The sequence below is a fragment of the Triticum aestivum genome, chromosome 3A, assembly GCF_018294505.1.
Source record: "Triticum aestivum cultivar Chinese Spring chromosome 3A, IWGSC CS RefSeq v2.1, whole genome shotgun sequence".
In the NCBI taxonomy this organism is placed as follows: Eukaryota; Viridiplantae; Streptophyta; class Magnoliopsida; order Poales; family Poaceae; genus Triticum; species Triticum aestivum.
Genome location: NC_057800.1, coordinates 561,733,463 through 561,754,259, shown reverse-complemented (window position 1 = coordinate 561,754,259; position 20,797 = coordinate 561,733,463). Strand labels below are relative to the sequence as shown.

The window sequence follows — 20,797 nt, the reverse complement described above, 5'->3', positions numbered from 1 at the left end:
TGTGCGTTGTGCGGTATCTCGGATGTACTCGGTGATGTTTTCTTTATAATATAAAGCGGGGGGAAACCCTTTTTTGGTGAAAGACCAATGAGGCGTCTCGATCTATCTCTATAGATCTTGATGCCTAATATGTAAGCAGCTTCTCCAAGATCCTTCATTGAAAAACACTTGTTCAAGTAGGCCTTTATGCTTTCCAAGAATTCTATATCATTTCCCATCAACAGTATGTCATCCACATACAATATGAGAAATGCTACAGAGCTCCCACTCACTTTCTTGTAAATGCAGGCTTCTCCATAAGTCTGCGTAAACCCAAACGCTTTGATCATCTCATCAAAATGAATGTTCCAACTCCGAGATGCTTGCACCAGCCCATAAATCGAGCGCTGGAGCTTGCACACCTTGTCAGCATTCTTAGGATTGACAAAACCTTCCGGCATCATATACAATTCTTCCTTAAGGAAACCATTAAGGAATGCCATTTTGACGTCCATTTGCCATATCTCATAATCATAGAATGCGACAATTGCTAACATGATTCGGACGGACTTCAGCTTCGCTACGGGTGAGAAAGTCTCATCGTAGTCAACCCCTTGAACTTGTCGATAACCCTTAGCGACAAGCCGAGCTTTATAGATGGTCACATTACCATCCGCGTCTGTCTTCTTCTTAAAGATCCATTTATTTTCTATGGCTCGACGATCATCGGGCAAGTCAGTCAAAGTCCATACTTCGTTTTCATACATGGATCCTAGCCATTTGTTGGAATCTGGGCCCACCATCGCTTCTTCATAGTTCGAAGGTTCACTGTTGTCTAACAACATGATTTCCAAGACAGGGTTGCCGTACCACTCTGGTGCGGAACGTGTCCTTGTGGACCTACGAAGTTCAGTAGCAACTTGATCTGAAGTTTCATGATCATCATCATTAACTTCCTCTCTAGTCGGTGCAGGCACCTCAGGAACAATTTCCTGAGCTGCGCCACTCCCCGGTTCAAGAGGTAATACTTCATCAAGTTCTACTTTCCTCCCACTTATTTCTTTTGAGAGAAACTCTTTCTATAGAAAGGATCCATTCTTGGCGACAAAGATCTTGCCTTCGGATCTGAGGTAGAAGGTATACCCAATAGTTTCTTTAGGGTATCCTATGAAGATGCATTTTTCCGATTTGGGTTCGAGCTTTTCAGGTTGAAGTTTCTTGACATAAGCATCACATCCCCAAACTTCTAGAAACGACAGCTTAGGTTTCTTCCCAAACCATAATTCATACGGTGTCGTCTCAACGGATTTCGACGGAGCCCTATTTAAAGTGAATGCGGCAGTCTCTAAAGCATAGCCCCAAAATGACAACGGTAAATCGGTAAGAGACATCATGGATCACACCATATCCAATAGAGTGCGATTACGACTTTCAGACACACCATTACGCTAAGGTGTTCCAGGCGGCGTGAGTTGTGAGACTATTCCACATTTCCTTAAGTGTGTGCCAAATTCGTGACTCAAGTATTCTCCCCCACGATCTGATCGCAAGAACTTGATTTTTCTGTCACGTTGATTTTCAACCTCACTCTGAAATTCCTTGAACTTTTCAAAGGTCTCAGACTTGTGTTTCATTAAGTAGACATGCCCATATCTACTCAAGTCATCAGTGAGGGTGAGAACATAACGATAGCCACCACGAGTCTCAACGCTCATTGGACTGCACACATCAGTATGTATGATTTCCAATAAGTTGGTTGCTTGCTCCATTGTTCCTGAGAACGGAGTCTTGGTCATTTTACCCATGAGGCATGGTTCGCACGTGTCAAATGATTCGTAATCAAGAGACTCCAAAAGTCCATCTACATGGAGCTTCTTCATGCGTTTGACACCTATGTGACCAAGGCGGCAGTGCCACAAGTATGTGGGACTATCATTATCAACCTTACATCTTTTGGTATTCACACTATGAATATGTGTAACATTACGCTCGAGATTCATTAAGAATAAACCATTCACCAGCGGAGCATGACCATAAAACATATCTCTCATATAAATAGAACAACCATTATTCTCGGATTTAAATGAGTAGCCATCTCGAACTAAACGAGATCCTGATACAATGTTCATGCTCAAAGATGGCACTAAATAACAATTATTGAGGTTTAAAACTAATCCCGTAGGTAAATGTAGAGGTAGCATGCCGACGGCGATCACATCGACCTTGGAACCATTCCCGACGCGCATCGTCACCTTGTCCTTTGCCAGTCTCCGCTTATTCCGCAGCTCCTGCTTTGAGTTACAAATGTGAGCAACCGCACCGGTATCAAATACCCAGGAGCTACTACGAGTACTGGTAAGATACACATCAATTACATGTATATCACATATACCTTTATTGTTGCCGGCCTTCTTGTCCGCTAAGTATTTGGGGCAGTTCTGCTTCCAGTGACCACTTCCCTTGCAATAAAAACACTCAGTCTCAGGCTTGGGTCAATTCTTTGACTTCTTCCCGGTAGCTTGCTTACCGGGCGCGGCAACTCCCTTGTCGTCCTTCTTGAAGTTCTTTTTACCCTTGCCTTTCTTGAACTTAGTGGTTTTATTCACCATCAACACTTGATGTTCCTTTTTGATTTCCACCTCTGCTGATTTCAGCATTGAATATATCTCAGGAATGGTCTTTTCCATCCCCTGCATATTGAAGTTCATCACAAAGCTCTTGTAGCTCGGTGGAAGCGGCTGAAGGATTCTGTCAATGACCTCGTCATCCAGGAGATTAACTCCCAGCTGAGTCAAGCGGTTATGCAACCCAGACATTTTGAGTATGTGCTCACTGACAGAACTATTTTCCTCCATCTTACAACTGAAGAACTTGTCGAAGACTTCATATCTCTCGACCCGGGCATGAGCTTGGAAAACCATTTTCAGCTCTTCGAACATCTCATATGCTCCGTGTCGCTCAAAACGCTTTTGGAGCCCCGGTTCTAAGCATGCTGCACTGAACGAGTGATTAATCATCAGCACGTGACTGCCAAGCGTTCATAACGTCTTGGTTCTCTGGGATGGGTGCGTCACCTAGCGGTGCTTCTAGGACATAATCTTTCTTGGCAACTATGAGGATGATCCTCAGGTTCCGGACCCAGTCTGTATAGTTGCTGCCATCATCTTTCAGCTTGGTTTTCTCTAGGAACACGTTGAAGTTGAGGGCAACATTAGCGTGGGCCATTTGATCTACAAGACATAGTGTAAATATTTTAGACTAAGTTCATGATAATTAAGTTCATCTAATCAAATTATTCAATGAACTCCCACTCAGATAGACATCCCTCTAGTCATCTAAGTGAAACATGATCCAAGTCAACTAGGCCGTGTCCGATCATCACGTGAGACGGGCTAGTCAACATCGGTGAACATCTTCATGTTGATCATATCTTCTATACGACTCATGCTCGACCTTTCGGTCTTCTGTGTTCCGAGGCCATGTCTGTACATGCTAGGCTCGTCAAGTCAACCTAAGTGTATTGCGTGTGTAAATCTGGCTTACACCCGTTGTATTCGAACGTTAGAATCTATCACACCCGATCATCACGTGGTGCTTCGAAACAATGAACCTTCGCAATGGTGCACAGTTAGGGGGAACACTTTCTTGGAATTATTACGAGGGATCATCTTATTTAAGCTACCGTCGTTCTAAGCAAATAAGATGCAAAACATGATAAACATCACATGCAATCAAATAGTGACATGATATGGCCAATATCATTTGCTCCTTTTGATCTCCATCTTCGGGGCTTCATGATCATCGTTGTCACCGGCATGACACCATGATCTCCATCATCGTGTCTTCTTGAAGTTGTCTCATCATCTATTACTTCTACTACTATGGCTAACGCTTTAGCAATAAAGTAAAGTAATTACATGACGTTTATGTTAACACGCAGGTCATAAATAAATTAAGACAACTCCTATGGCTCTTGCCGGTTGTCATACTCATCGACATGCAAGTCGTGATTCCTATTACAAGAACATGATCAATCTCATACATCACATATATCATTCATCACATCCTTTTAGCCATATCACATCACACGACACATGCTGCAAAAACAAGTTAGACGTCCTCTAATTGTTGTTGCAAGTTTTTACGTGGCTGCTATAGGTTTCTAGCAAGAACGTTTCTTACCTACGCCAAAACCACAACGTGATATGCCAATTTCTATTTACCCTTCACAAGGACCCTTTTCATCGAATCCGATCCGATTAAAGTGGGAGAGACAGACACCCGCTAGCCACCTTATGCAACTAGTGCATGTCAATCGGTGGAACCAGTCTCACGTAAGCATATGTGTAAGGTCGGTCCGGGCTGCTTCATCCCATGATGCCGCCGAATCAAGATAAGACTAGTAACGGCAAGCAAATTGACAATATCCACGCCCACAGCTGCTTTGTGTTCTACTCGTGCATAGAAACTACGCATAGACCTAGCTCATGATGCCACTGTTAGGGAACGTAGCAGAATTTTAAAATTTTCTACGCATCACCAAGATCAATCTATGGAGTCATCTAGCAACGAGGGAGAGGGGAGTGCATCTACATACCCTTGTAGATCATGCGCGGAAGCGTTCAAGAGAACGGGGTTGATGGAGTCATACTCGTCGTGATCCAAATCACCGATGACCTAGTGCCGAACGGACGACACCTCCGCGTTCAACACACATACGGTTGGGAAGACGTCTCCTCCAACTTGATCCAACAAGGGGGAAGGAGAGGTTGATGAAGATCCAGTAGCACGATGGCGTGGTGGTGGAAGCAACGGTGATCTCGGCAGGGCTTCGCCAAGCTCAGGGAGAGGGAGGAGTGTCACGGGAGGGAGAGGGAGGAGTGTCACGGGAGGGAGAGGGAGGCGCCAGGGGCTAGGGTGCGGCTGCCCTCCCTCCCCCCACTATATATAGGACCCCTAGGGGGCGCTGGCCCTAGGAGATGCAATCTCCAAGGGGGGCGGCGGCCAAGGGGGGTGGAGTGCCCCCCAAGCCAAGTGGGGCGCCCCCACCCCTAGGATTTCCAACCCTAGGCGCAGGGGAGGCCCATGGGGGGTGCACCAGCCCACTAGGGGCTGGTTCCCCTCCCACTTCAGCCCATGGGGCCCTCCGGGATAGGTGGCCCCACCCGGTGGACCCCCGGGACCCTTCCGGTGGTCCCGGTACAATACCGACTACCCCCGAAACTTTCCCGATGGCCGAAACTTGACTTCCTATATATAAATCTTCACCTTGGACCATTCCGGAACTCCTCGTGACGTCCGGGATCTCATCCGGGACTCTGAACAACTTTCGGGTTACCATATACTAATATCTCAACAACCCTAGCGTCACCGAACCTTAAGTGTGTAGACCCTACGGGTTCGGGAGACACGCAGACATGACCGAGACGACTATTCGGTCAATAACCAACAGCGGGATCTGGATACCCATGTTGGCTCCCACATGCTCCTCGATGATCTCATCGGATTAACCACGATGTCGAGGATTCGATCAATCCCGTATACAATTCCCTTTGTCAATCGGTACGTTACTTGCCCGAGACCCGATCATTGGTATCCCAATACCTCGTTCAATCTCGTTACCGGCAAGTCACTTTACTCGTACCGTAATGCATGATCCTGTGAACAACCACTTGGTCACATTGAGCTCATTATGATGATGCATTACCGAGTGGGCCCAGAGATACCTCTCCGTCATACAGAGTGACAAATCCCAGTCTCGATTCGTGCCAACCCAACAGACACTTTCGGAGATACCCGTAGTGTACCTTTATAGTCACCCAGTTACGTTGTGACGTTTGGCACACCCAAAGCACTCCTACGGTATCCGGGAGTTGCACAATCTCATGGTTTAAGGAAATGATACTTGACATTCGGAAAAGCTATAGCAAATGAACTACACGATCTTTGAGCTATGCTTAGGATTGGGTCTTGTCCATCACATCATTCTCCTAATGATGTGATCCCGTTATCAATGACATCTAATGTCCATAGTCAGGAAACCATGACTATCTTTTGATCAACAAGCTAGTCAACTAGAGGCTCACTAGAGACGTGTCGTGGTCTATGTATTCACACATGTATTACGATTTCCGGATAACACAATTATAGCATGAATAATAGACAATTATCATGAACAAAGAAATATAATAATAACCATGACGATCATAGGTAGAAAGTTCATATTCTTCAGTCATTGATAAACAGCTTGTTGGACAGTACTCAACACAATTGCCACAAAATATACAAACTCCGAAATCAATACTATAATTAAGCAATTGTTTTCTTTTAATATCCTTTTCAAATCTCCAATCCACAACGGGTAGATCTTTATTGCCTCTAGGGCATATTTCCAACAAAAAGTGGATAATAAAGCCCAATAATGTCCAAAACAGTAGATAATATAGCATGGAGCAATAAAAAATTATAGATACGTTGGAGATGTATCACGGACTGAGCTATTTTCTTCTTGGCAGGCTTTTTGATGACCTTTGTCTTGGGTCGAGGGGTCTTGGCCGGTTTATCCTGAGCCTTCTTCTTCCAAAAGGGGTCGTCACCCTGTTAAAAGATTGACAAAGGTTATAAGGAAGGGTTAAGAATGTCAGATTCAAATAGGAGCTAGGCAATTCTTACAACTGGTGGTTTATTTGAAACGCAGAAGGGACTTAGCCCTGTTTTGCTGCAGACAGCCACCGATTCATCTAGTATCTTTTTGACAGCTTCAGTGATTTCAGCATCAGTTAACTGAATGTCGGTGTGCTGTTGAGGGTCTTTCAAATCCCCTGTGTACTCGCACATTAAACCGGGGCGACGACTTAAAGGGAAAATACCCCAAGATATCCAGCAACGAACAAAGTCAACCCCTGTTAAACCATTAGCCACAAAGGCTCTGAGCTTTGCAAGCTGTGGTGCATGTTTGGCCCGTTCCTTTGCAGTCAGCCTTTGGGGAAATGGGTGTGTATTGGTAAGCCGGTGAGCACGATAACCCGTCAAAGGATCCTCGTTATGTGGGGACGTATCTTTGCAATAGAACCAAGTCTGATTCCAATCCTTAGGGTGACTATGATGCTTGGTGTGAGGGAAGCTGGCGTCTTTCCTTTTTTGAATTGAAACGCCGCCAAGTTCAGTATTAGGACCATCTGTAAATTCAGTACGACGGTTTAAATAGAAAAGTCTCTGACCAGTTCAATGGTCGGCTCTTCTTGTAGATAAGCCTCGCAAAACACTTGAAAGTTACAAATATTGGACATAGAGTTAGGTCCAATATCTTGAGGGTGGATTTGGAAGCTAGCAAGCACATCACGGAATTTTTTTGATCTGGGAGGTTTAAAACCACGGCTCAGATGATCAACAAACACAACTATTTCGCCATCCTTGGGCTCAGGAGGACTTTCTAGACTGGAAGCCCTCCAATGGATTTCACTCTGTTTCGGTAAAGCGCCAGTTATAACACATCCGTTTAGATCTTCTTCCGTAATCCGGGATGGAACCCAGTTACAAGCATAAAAAGACTTGGCCATTTCTTGGACAACCTGAAGGAAGGTTTGTGCCGGTTTAAGATTCATGGTTGACAAGTGAAAGGACATGCAGTGCCCCCATGTGTGGTTTTGGTAATTGATGACAATCTCTATGGACTAATGGCTGCCTTGAGTTATATTTGAAGGTTTTGTCCATAGGCTTTTCTTGGAATACATGTGTTGGTTTCAAGGAGAGTTTGTGTCGACCAAGGTGCTATTCAAGGAATTACCTAAAGATTGGTCTTGTGAAAGGTTGATCAAGACTAAGTCAAAGAGTGAATCAAGTTGATCAACCCACAAAGCGTAGAAGATGTACCGAGAGGGATCAAGTGATCCCATGGTATGGTAAGCATTGTCAATTACGCTTTGTGTACTAACCCATGGTCTTCGTGAGAGTTCTTTGTGGGATTAGGTTGCGGTGTGCAAGTTCAAGTGGAGCATCATGAAGAGATCAAATTCTTGAAGCTTGCCGTCCATTGTGGTAACAATGGATTTATGAAGATGTGCGGAAGAGTGGCTCACCCATAGTGGAGTATGGGGAGCAATCAACTAGTCTTCATCGAGCCAACACAATCAAGAAAGGTGGTCCAACTTGAGGGAGTCAAGATCGTCATCATCTAGCTCAAGTGGCCCATGTGCAAGCCAAAGGTTTGCCCTTGATAGGTTTTCTATTTTTCCGGTCTCATGGTGGTAGTTAGGAGACCAGGTTATAGGATCGATTGCCGTACTATCAAGGGGGGCTCGATGATGAGTAGCTTGACCGTATCGTTCGTAGAGAGCTCAAACCATTGCATCCTTGCATCATCTTTCTTGGTTCTTATTTGGTTCTCTTTATGAGTTTTGGAGCTTATGGTCATCTTGATGACAAGCTCGAGTTCATCGAAAACGGAGTTCACTTGCTCGAGTTCATCGAAAACGGAGTTCACTTGCATCTTCTATGATGTTTTCGATGTTGGAGGTTATGACGGTTCTTCTCGGTTGGAGGTTTCTTTCCTTCATTTGTTAGGCATACCTCCCCTCGCTGTTTTGATGCTACTCGTCGTCTTGTTTCCAACAAGCTTGAGTTTTCTCAATTCGGAGGTCTTATGTAGAAGTTGTGGCAGTTCAGGCTTTATTGCATCCTCTGTTTTCTCTGTTGTGTTCCTGAAAGCCTCAAGCGGTAGTACTGCTCCCTAGAGCGGTAGTACCACTTGTAAGCGGCAGTACCGCGGCCCTATGCCACGCGTACTACCGCTGCTTCTGGGGATGCGTCTTTTCGTGTCGAGTTTCGTGGTAGTAGAGCGGTAGTACCTCTTATAAGCGGTAAGCGGTACTACCTCTCCACCCGAGCGGTAGTACCGCTTATGAGTGATAAGAGGTACTTCCTCTCCCCAGAGCGGTACTATCTCTCTAGCAGAACTACAACTCGTGTTTCTCTCTCTCGTTGGGCTGTTTTGGCCGTGCTAAGCGCTAGTACCGCTCCTCCAAGCGGTAGTACCGCTTGTGCACGACCTGAGCACATAATGGTTGGATTCGGGAGGTCCTATAAAAGGGGGTCTTCTTCCCCATTGAACCTTATCCTTTGAGCTTGTTTTCTTCCCCCATTGTTGACCTTCTTCGAGCTTGCTAACTCTCAATCCCTCCATGGATTCTTGCTAGTTTTTGAGGGAAAAGAGAGAGGAGATCTAGATCCACATTTCCACCAATCACTTTCTCCTCTATGTAAGGGGAACCCCTTGGATCTAGATCTCATTTTCCTCCCTAGCAGTAGTTGCTTCGGTGGGATTTGAGAGAGAAGGACTTGGGCACACCGTGTGCCCTTGCCATTGCATTTGGTGCATCATTTTGAGTTCTCCACGATGATACGTGGAAGTTACAAGTTGAGAAGCTTATTACTCTTGGGTGCTTGGTACCATTGAGCTTGTTCCTCTTGGGTGGTTGGGCGCCCTAAACGGTTGGTGGTGTTTGGAGCTCAATCATTGTAGTGTAAAGCTCCGGGCAAGTGTCGGGGTCTCCAATTAGGTTGTGGAGATCGCCCTGAGCAATTTGACGGGTACCGGTGACCGCCCCAAGGGTTTCCAAAGTGTACGGGTTTGGTGATCGCCCCCTAGGGTTGCCACTTGTACGGGTTCGGTGACAGCCCTCAAGGGTCCCTTAGTGGCATCACGACCTCTTGCATTGTGCGAGGGCGTGAGGAGATTACGGTGGCCCTAGTGGCTTCTTGGGGAGCATTGTGCCTCCACACCGCTCCAAACGGAGATTAGCATCCGCAAGGGTGTGAACTTCGGGACATCGTCGTCTTCGCACGTCTTGGTTATCTCTTACCCGAGCCCTTTACTTATGCACTTTACTTTGTGATAGCCATAGTGTTTCATGTTATATATATTGCTATCACATAGTTGTTTATATTACTTAGCATAAGTTGTTGGTGCACATAGGTGAGCCTAGTTGTTTTAGGTTTTGTGCTTGACAAATTAAACGCTAGTTTTATTCCACATTTGTTTAAGCCTAAACCGTAATTATTTTAAAGTGCCTATTCACCCCCCCTCTAGGCGACATCCACGATCTTTCAACAAGCATAAACCGTTGCAGGTTAAGGGACGAAAGGTGTTCAAGCATGCAAAATTGTTAAACCGGAGGTTGATGCTATCAGAATTACAATGATAAAGCGATTGGCGGTTTATGAGGGGACTAATGGTACCTGGCGGGTTATCATTTTCTAAAGGTTAAACCGCCTATATTGGTATGAAAGGTACATATATGAAGTAACTAAGTAAAGGAAAAACATGTTTCACAAGTTGGCACTATAATTTTGGATCTATCACAGGTCGGGAAATGAAAATATATTCAAACCTCAAACATGGATACCGAAGCAGTGGATTAAGGTTCAGATTGGATTCAGATTTGAAGTTTTTTGCTTAAACAAGATGTACTGATGAAAAAGAACTATGGCCATTGCTATACATGTTGAATATTGAGGTTTCAATCAAGGGAACTATAGCGCAGTGATGAGCGCCGACGAACACCGAGGAACGTTCAAACCCTAGAACTGGATCTACGGTGGAGGAAAGGGAGGCTTACTGGTGCTGAAGGAACAACGGAGAGGCGCCGCGATTCTCTGGTACGTTCAGGGTGATGCAACGTCCAAAGTTGATGCAGAGGCGAAGTTCGACGGCGCCGGTGGAGCTTGAGGTGCTGGGGCGACGCGAGGAAGACAATGAGGCTGAGAGGCACGAGGGGAAAAGTGAAAATGACCCCCGACCCTATTTATAAGGTGAAGGGATAAGCGACACACACGAGAATCGAGGAGGTCAAAAAACGGATCTATAGACATGCAGACGCCTCGATTTTCGGAAATTCATTAAAGAAGATACACTAAAAGATTTGGGATCGGTGTAAAGCTAATGGCAGATGACGTCACGACGAATTATTATGGTCTCGGAGATGACGTCACGGCGGTTTACAAGGTTTTTCAGCAGGTGTTGAAATAAGGAATTTTTCTAAATACTAAAAATTGACATGAACCGGTTCAAATCAATTTGGGATCTAATGTTGGGGATATAACTATTAAGTATAAACCGCCCAGGAGGGGCCGGATTATACTTATGGTGAGTTATTCCTATTTAAGCCCACAAAGGCAAGGCACTTTACGAAGGAGGTTTAACAAGAAGGCCCAAGGCCCAAAGGCGGATTAGGGCCTGTAGATGTAAACCGCCATAAGATGTATAACTTGTATTGTAAGATAAGAAATGGTAGAAACCGAGGCGGACACGATTATGAGCTGGCCGAGATTCTGTAAACCGTTGGGCGTCAACCTGTGTATATAAAGGGACGACCCGACGGCGGTTTAGGGAGGAAAAAAGACAACAGATCGAGAGCCACGCAAAGCGTATTCGCTCCCTGGTCTTCGAAACCCTAGCAATTCCATCACAACTGGATTAGGTTTTTACCTTCACCGCAAGGGGCCGAACCAATATAAAACTCCTTGCGTCCTTTGTCCCGCTTTAACCCCTTTAAGCTAACTACGTTGCGATGGCCCCATAACTAAGTCCTCACACTAGGACATCTGCCGTGACAAAACCACGACAGCACCAACACAATATCCGCCGTCGATAAAGAGAAGCGTAGATCGAAAGGACCCTATAGACACACACCCGAAGATGAATGAAGATGGATCCGAACAGATCTACTAAATACTAGCACCAATCGAATCCCGTGAGATCCGATGAAGACACACCACCACATGTCCTCCAATGAAGTTAGACGCACCATCAGAATGAAAATCGAACATGTGAGACATTATTTCTACTAGGGGACATCGCCGTCACCGTACAGTCACAACCAAGACGCTGAAGCAAACAAGAACGAGAGCGAGACCCCTCCCGTTAGCGAGGTGTCGGGGTCTTCTGCACCTCCACGGCCCAAAGGCCATGGGAGGCGAGGTGGCCCGGTGGCGGCACGGACGGGAGGTGGAGAAACCCTAGTTCGCTGAGAGTAGTTTCTTGTGGAGGAGGAAAGAGGCAAGAACGATAGTCCATTCGCATTAATTTAAAAATTGCGCTATTAGGTCGGAAAAGTTTCTCGAAACAGTTTTGTTAAGTCTCAGTCGACTTAGACTTCGTTATGTCTCGATGTTATATTCCTTTAATTTTGCCTGGAGATTCGTACATTTTTTTCAGTTTTTCTTTTTTCTTTCTACATACTATATTACTTGACCGAGACTTGGTTAAGTCCCAAAATGCTTCAAATATGCACGATTTTCGATTCCCAAGCAAATACGCCGCAAGTCTCCCCGGAGACAAGCCAGATTTAGGTGTGTTTGGTTCTCTAGTTCTAAGACTTTTTCTAGTCCCTAGGACTTTTTGGAAAAGACTCTCAAAAAAGTGTTTCTAAGGACTTTTAACAAAAAGTTCCAAAAAGTCTACCCTGTTTGGTTTGCTAAGGACTTTTTCTAGTCTCAATACAAAAAAAAAGTCCGTGAAACCAAACATCCCCTTAGACTTTGGACAGGAGCACGAGCCGGACACTCCAACTCCGTTGTGCTCACGGACAAGAAAAATAGGAAAAACAAGTGAAAAAAAAAACACTTTGCCAGCTCAGGCCCCGTACGCCCGCCCGAGATCCAAAGCGCCCCTTTCCCTGATCTCTCCCCGTCGCGCGCGCCAGCTCGCCGGCGCGCACGCACGCACGCGGCCGCGGAAATGGCGGACGACTCTACGGCCACCGCCTCCGCCTCCGCCCCCGCCCCCGCCCCGGCGTCGCCGTGCCCCGCCCCCTCCCGGCCCACGGACCCCGACTTCCTCAGCTGCGTCCTCCAGCCCCCGACCTCCTCCTCCTCAACCTCCCGCCCCGACCCCGACTACGCCGCCCTCCGCCGCCTCCTCCTCCGCCGCAAGTCCTCCTCCGCGCTCAACCACCGCATGGTACCCGCCCTTAGATCCCTCCTCCTGCCATTGGCATCATGTTCGTTTTCATGCGCTGGGGACAATGTATGATTGGATGGATTGCCATGGGGATGCTGCAGGAGTGGCGGTGCAACGGCAAGGGCTACGTCGCCTACCGGAACTTCCTCCTCCGCCGTATCGAAGCCGCCTCAAGCAGCGCCCACAGCACGCCCAGCAACAGGTGACGCCTCTGATTGCTCTGAGCTTCAGTCGCCTGACACGCCCCTACCTTAGACGAAACGAGATCAAAATGTTGCTAAGCTTGTGTACGGTGCTGTAATTAATGTAAATTCGAAGTACTGCTTATGCTTGTCCGCTAGTTTCTTCTCAAGCCCAATCGTTTAAGCATGAAGTCTGATGTGAAGGGTGAAATCTAACATCCTCGGCTTTCTGGTTGACCAGTGGGAGGTGGTTTGCTAGCCCTACTACATTTTCTGAAGCAGACAGCTGGAGTTCTATCAGGGTTTGTTCTTCTAGCTTTTCCCATGAAGCTTGTTCTGTTCCTGAAGAAGTGTGTGTACACATGTTGCCGTGAAGTCTGATGTACTTCTTTGCCGCAGGACCTCAGAAGTAACAGCGGTAAGTTAAGCCGCACCATGAGTGTCAGCTCAAAGCAGAGTGAACCTGAGCGCCATGTCAGATTCGCCGAACCTGCGTACTCGTTTGTTGGAATGCATTGCATCTTTGACAATTGCAAAGCATCAGGTTATTTGCTCGTAGTCATGCTAGACAGTGTCTTCTGTGTCAATGATGAAGTATTCTCCTATGAGCTAATTGAATAGTATCGATTTTACCCTTGGCAGTTACCGTATTGCAATTTGGCCGCACGAATTCAGATCTGCTTGCTTATGGTTCATCCGATGGCAGTTTGACGGTTTGCCAGGTTTCTGAGCCACCCTCTGTTCTTCAAAAATTAACAGGACATTCAAAAGATATCACAGGTTAGACCACTTAATCGTATTTGTAAAACTATCTTTTTTTTGTATATCTACCTTCACTTTTACTTTCAACAAATTATTTGGTTTCAAGGGCTAAGAAAACTGAGATCTCCACCTAGTAGCATACATTCCTATGTGCATAAAATCTGCATAGGACCATGTCCCTTGTGTCGTGCCATCTCCTGGTGTTTATGGGCTCAGTAACCAAGAACTACTTACTTAGGCCATGTAATATTACAAAATAACTTTGTAGTTCTCATGCAAGTTAATGAAGGCTTGCTATGCATGCCCAAAGCTTTTGGTTCTACTGCTGTCACATTTAGCAAACATACTGATTCGTTAATTGTGGTTTCCTGTTATAAATAATACATTCCGCTCTGGTCAAGAGGACAAACCCTAGTGCTGAGCATATAGAATCATTATGCACAGAAGTAATACTATAACTAAATGAATTTGGGCTTGTGATAGCTAAAATGGTAGTGCAAGACTCGAAAAGATATGATATTGTATGTACTTTGTGAATGTAAGCGAAGCATGATCAATTCAAGCTGTACTTTCCTGTCTATTCCCGTATCTTGAGTTTATTATTATTCTAACGGCATTACAGATTTTGATTTTTCATCTAATAACCAGTACATAGCTTCATGCTCCATGGATAAAACTGTGAGAGTGTGGGAGATCTCTAAAGGCACTTGTATCAGAGTCGTATATGGAGTTTCTTCCCAGCTATGCATCTGCTTTCATCCCGTAAGTCCAAACTTAGCAGAAAAGTATGATTGTTACTTTTTCCTATTCCTTTCACCAATGCTTTTTGCCTGCATCTGCAGTGCTAATAAGTCACTATTCCTTTTACAATAACCAACATAAATTATCTCTCGTATCATATATTTACTGGTGGTTCCTTTCAAACACTTTATTGCAGGTGAACAATAATTTGCTGTTAGTTGGCAATGCAAACAGGGAAATCAATGTAAACTTCCTGCCCTGTCGCTCTTACAATCTATATACAATAGTATGCTTTTGCATATGTTGCTTGTTGGCTGGTCCTCTGATCAATTTTCTGTTGTGCAATAATAAGAAAAATGATGTTTGTCTGTTCTGGTATTTATCAGTGAAAATGATGTACCTGTTGTCCGTTAAATAATTTTAAATCACATCAACCTTTGTAATCAGAAACATTTCCATCAATTGCTTTAACGGCCGTGTGATCCAATTTTCTTTCCAATCTAGGCAATTAATTTTAGTACTGGGAGAGTAATCAGCAAACTCACCTGTGACAATGCGGTTACAGCGTTGGATATCGACCACACTGGTCAGCTTATTTTTGCTGGTGATGCGCAGGTATCAAATAATTTGATTTGCTAAATATTAATGTGGAATTTAAATTTCATAGTTTTGAATTGGTGCTTGAAATGTGCAGGGTTACATATACACTATTAGTGTGAACTCTCACACAGGGTCTTTATCTAGAACTCATAAGAACAAGAGTTGTAAGAGCAAATCTTCCATTACAACCATCCAGTACCGTACCTTCTCTCTCGTAGCACGTTGTCCAGTACTTCTCTCTTGTGCTCAAGATGGAAACCTGTATTTCTTCAGGTGTGTACTTTATTACAGTCCATCCTGTTGTGGCTTCCACTTTTATCTCACCAGTATTCTGTTATTGGCATTTCAGCATTGCAACAAATTCCCATGGATACTTGACTCTCATATGCTCTCTAAAATTGGCTTCACCAGTGCAGAATATCCGTGCTTCTTTCTGTCCACTTCTTTCCCTTGAGAAAGGGGAATTCATAGGTGAGTTGGAACTATTTGTAGTTGCTTTTTTCCGAGAAACCATAGTTGTTGGCTCTGGTTAGCTGAAACTTAAGCGGTTTGCACCGAATTGCTACTGCACTTTTGTATTGCCTGCCCTCAACTTTTGCTTAACTATTTCATTAATCGCTATGAATGCCGAGTCATAGTTTAGTCCAGTGAAGTATCAAGGCGATCACAATTGCCACTTAATGCCAAGTTTTCCTGATCAAACTTTGTTGCACTACTTTTTTAGACTGTTGAGTTGAACTTTTGAAACAAATTAATAACCTGTGATGGATATCTTTGGCAACTGAGTGTGCTTGCTTTTCCAAGAATAAATACACCATCTTTCATTCACCAGTCGCAACCCTTTTGTCTACCGCCTATAAGACAAATGCATTCCTGAACTTTTGAAAATTAAATAAATAAATGTAGCTGACTTGTATTTTCTTCTGACTATGAAGTTACTGGCAGTGGAGATTCGAATGTTTACTTCTATGATTTGGCTCGGCCAAAGAATTCATGTGTAAATAAACTGCAGGTATGCTTAGTGTCCCTATACTTTTTGCATCTTAAAATTTGGTTACAAGTTGAGGTATTGATGAAGCCATTTACATCCCTGAAGGGACACGGCTCTCCAGTAATGGGAGTAGCCTGGAATCACGGGGAAAATTTGCTCGCCTCATCCGATTCAGACGGTACAGTTATTGTATGGAAACGAGCAAAAACTAATTAGAGTGAACGCCACATCTCGAGGATGCTTGTATACAACAATTGTAGAGGCTGATACATTGTCCCAACAGAGGCATTGCCTAGCGCGCATTGTACCCGCCACCATGTTGTTTGTAACATACCACAAGGCCTGGGCAAGAAGATGGACCGGCCTTCAATTATATTTACAGAAGTATAGGTCTCCCAGTAGAGTGTAAATCATTTTCTTTCCCCGGTGTATCTTGTATCATTTCATGCTTTTGCCCCCAATTACATTGATTTTGTTGTTCAATACTGAAAGGTATAGTGGAAATAGTACCCTGGGTTTTCAAATCCATTTGGTGCATCATGATGTTGCTCTTCAAAACAAAGTTTATGAACTGAAATGGATTTGCTGCATTATTCGACATGTTCAGCATTACCGAGTTCCATCCTGATGGTTGCGATTTACTCGGTATAATTCAAGTTACCAACACATCTAACATATGTATGTACCGTTCACAAATTGGCACGTTTAGTAGGATAACAAGTTACGTACTTCCTTCGGTTTCACTTTTTGGGTCCTTGCAAAGGACCCTCTAGCCACCAGTGCCTGCGCGTGATGGAGCAGGCTTTTCATAAACAGTTTTGCTAAGTCTCAATCGACTAAGACTTTGTTAATTCTTAGTTGATGCTATATTCATAAGATTTACATTGAGATCCATGCTATTTTTTTTCAATTTTTCTTTATCTCTCTTGCATGTTATGTCACTTGACCGAGACTTGGTTAAATCTCAGTTGACTGAGACCTAGCCACACCCTTTCATAAAAGGAACGAGGGCACCGGCATGGACTGCGCTTCGGTGCCTTAAGGCCCTGTTTGGTTCCAAATAAGTCACCAACTTATAAGTCGAAAAGTGAAAAAAGTGACTTATTTTGCCAAACAGACCCGACTTATAAGTCACCCCAACTTATAAGTCATAAGTTGCTCCACCCCAACTTAAAACTTATAAGTCACCCCCTTTTACGTGGGTCCTACCATCTGCATGATGTTGATTGGTGTGGGTAGGTGTGTCAGGTGACTTATAAGTCAGGTGACAACCAAACGGGCGTGACTTATAAGTCACTGGTTTTAAGTCACCTGACTTATAAGTCGGGTGACTTATTGAAACCAAACAGGCCCTAAGGCACCTGGCTTTGTGCGTAGACATGTGGGCCCAACAAGTGGCTAGCCCACATGTCAGGGACCCAAAGGCAGGTGCCTTTACGGCACTGAAGCTGCGTCGCACCTGCATGGGTATGATCCCTGTCTCTGGTACACTAGCCCATGTAACTTTTAATTTGACCGTTGAACTCAGATCCGTTTTCATCATTAGCCCATGTAACTTTTAATTTGACTGTTGGAATTCAGCTTTGTTTTTATCATTAGATTATTTGTGGCGAGTTCTTCGAAACTAGATCCCACATGGGTATGTTTTGACTTTTTTCTCAAGAGCAACTTTTGGTGCTATGAAGGCAATTTCTTTTTTTAAGGGAAAAGCAACACTTTATTTCATCACAAACAAGGAACGTCTATTACATCCGAAATAATAAAACTAGGGGGAAACCTAAAAAACAGTAGAGTAGAAGTAAAAACATGTCTAACAAACAAGGAGCCGTCGACGACAAGGCGGAGTGCGGCGCACTGATGGTCCTGGAGAGGGGAGGGGCGAGGCCCGCGAGCCTATGAGCTAGGGCACGGCTCCTTTTCTCTCTCTCTCTCTCTCTCTTTTCCGTTTGTATGGGGGAAGGAACAAAGGAATCTGACAAATCAGACGGTCACATGGTGCAGGATCAACAATGGAGAAGGTGACCGATCTGGGCACCCCATCGATCGGCCGATGCTGAGTATTGCGCTCTCTCTTTTTTGAGAATGCTGCTTTTTTTGTTTATGATGCCACTCCGTGTACTCGCCGTTGTTTCCCAGTTACGGATGAACATTAGGAATTGCAGAACGGAGAGGAAACTGAAAACAGCTACTGTAGATGTTCAAATCTGACCGGAAAAGGCGTGGAACAAAGACGGACTGTTGTGCCCGAATCGGAAACAGCCACGCACAATAATAAGTACAAGAGCCCTCCAAGTACAAAGCAGAAGCCCCACACGAATCGTCAAATCGTAACAGCTCAAACAAAACAAAACAACTCACGAATCGCCTCGCCGCGCCGCCGTTCCCCTCCTCCCGAATCGCCTCGTCCCCGTTCTCCTTCCCCGCTGCGCCAGTCGAACGATGTCGGCATCCCGGATCCCACCACGGACGATGTCGGCGTCGGCCTGCGCCCCGGAGACCGCGCAGGGCACGCACCTGTTCAAGATCGACGGCTACAGCCTGTGCAGGGGCCTCGGCGTCGGCAAGTCCATCCGGTCCACCACCTTCCGCGTCGGCGGCCACGACTGGTGCGTCTACTTCTACCCCGACGGCCTCACCGAGGACAGCAAGGACTACGTTTCAGTCTTCCTCGAGCTCAGGACCGAGAACGCAGAGGCGAGGGCGCTCTACCATCTGAGGGTGGTCGACCAGGTCTGGCCGCCGCCACCTTTCACGTGGCCGATCCCCAGCCAGTACCAGCCGCTGGTGTTTAACTCCGCTGATGACTATGAGCGCTGCTGGGGCTACACCCATTTCATGAGGAGGACGGAGCTGCGGCCGTACGTTCTGGAGGACACCCTTATCCTCGAGTGCAATCTTGCCGTCATCGAGTTGAAGGACGCCCAAGAGGCTGATGTCAAGGTTAACTTTGAGGCCCAGGCGCCGCCGTCCGAATTGGTTGATAACCTTAGCAGCTTGCTGGAGGCTACGGAGGGATCTGATGTGTCTTTCAAGGTCAAGGAGGAGGTTTTCCCAGCCCATAAGATCATCCTCGCAATGCGGTCGCCGGTCTTCAGGGTGAAGTTCTACGGCCCGATGAGGGATGAGAGTAGCCGCAGCATAACCGTCGAAGACATGCAGCCCGCTGTTTTCAGAGGACTGCTTCACTTCATCTACACTGATTCGTTGCCTCCATTGGATTACCTGGATGACGATGAGTATGAAGAAATGGTTAGGCATTTGCTGGTGGCCGCAGATAGGTACGCCATGGAAAGGATGAAGTACATGTGCGAGATCAAACTTTGTGAGGTTCTTCATACCGGGACTGTTGCGACCACCTTAGCTTTAGCCGATCAGCATCATTGCAGCAAGCTCAAAGATGCATGCATTGGATTCATCAACTCTTCAAATAGAATGGTTGGTATGATGGCAAGTAAAGGGTACGAGTCCCTGAAAAGGACATGTCCTTCTGTCATTGCTGATATATTGGAGAAAGCAGCTAAGACTCGTAGAATTTAGTATGCTGACCGTAGATTAACTTGAGAGTGTGTAGTTAGTTCAGTTGAGATATTAGCAATCTGGGATTAGTCTGCCTATTTCTTATGTTCTCGGCGGCTGCTACAAATAAACCGGATGATTTCATCCGCCTAACCTGCCGTCCGATCCGTTGGCCATTCGATCGTAGCAACGCCACGGCAGCACCTAGCGAGCGCAAGTTCATCACAACGCTGATGGCATCCGGCAAAAACTTCATTGTAGCCTCATGGCAGCACCGACAACGTCCGCTGAAGCTCCATTGCAGCCCCGGCCGAGCTCCAACCCAGCACCGACGACTCCGGCGAAGCTCCATTGCAACCTCGACGGAGCTCCAACGCAGCATCGACGACTCCGACGAAGCTTCATTGCAACTCCGGCGAATCTCCATTGCAACCTTGACGGAGCTCCAATGCAGCACCGACGGCTCCGGCGAAGCTCATTGCAACTCCGACGAAGCTCCATTGCGACGCCGGTGTCGAGATGAAGCGGTGACGCCGGCGCCGAGAGTCGCCGCCGTACATCAGCGCTTGCAGCACCGCACCTTCTGCAAGCGCGTACTTCCCTTCCCATGTTGCTCTGAAGCAGGCGTCGCCGGCGAGGACACCACACTGCTCGCAACACGATGGACGCCCCGCTGCTTACACACCGCCGCTACGCAGCACGATGGGTGCTTGCAGCAGGCGTTGCCGACGAGGATGACCCGCTGCAAGAGACGTCCCTTGCAGCGACGGCGGATGCAGCTGGTAGCTGTTGCAGCGACGTCGATCTGCAGCATTGTGCACCGGCAACCATCGATTGGAGCAGCATAGTTGGGTAGCAGCGCTCATGGCGGATAGACTTGAGAATTGAGGGAGCGATGGAAGGAAAGGAAGCAGTGATTTGGGGAAGAAAGGAATGGGTGGCTCACGGGGTCGCGTCGGAGATAAGATAAAAGAGCGGTTGGTGGGATCCAAGGGGACACGTTGGTGTGTTGATGCCACCGACGTCCACGGCTGGAGCGTGTGACTGGGAAAGACGAGCGTCGCACGA

At 46.0% G+C, this 20,797-nt stretch overlaps 2 protein-coding genes across 2 annotated transcripts; both read left to right on the top strand.

Annotated features, from left to right (window-relative positions):
- Window positions 1-12,700: 12,700 nt before the first annotated feature.
- On the top strand, window positions 12,701-16,753 carry LOC123062229 (WD repeat-containing protein 13). The gene is made up of 12 exons (XM_044485659.1): window positions 12,701-12,937; window positions 13,039-13,139; window positions 13,361-13,421; window positions 13,519-13,663; window positions 13,762-13,899; window positions 14,504-14,643; window positions 14,819-14,866; window positions 15,127-15,237; window positions 15,317-15,495; window positions 15,572-15,693; window positions 16,158-16,234; window positions 16,319-16,753. The coding sequence occupies exons 1-12, from the start codon at window positions 12,716-12,718 to the stop codon at window positions 16,427-16,429; spliced, it is 1,455 nt and encodes a 484-aa protein (XP_044341594.1). The 5' UTR covers window positions 12,701-12,715; the 3' UTR covers window positions 16,430-16,753.
- A 1,899-nt stretch (window positions 16,754-18,652) lies between these two features.
- Window positions 18,653-19,750, top strand: LOC123056989 (BTB/POZ and MATH domain-containing protein 1). Its single transcript, XM_044480181.1, has one exon. It carries the CDS (start codon window positions 18,653-18,655, stop codon window positions 19,748-19,750), a length of 1,098 nt encoding a protein of 365 aa, XP_044336116.1.
- Window positions 19,751-20,797: the final 1,047 nt, after the last annotated feature.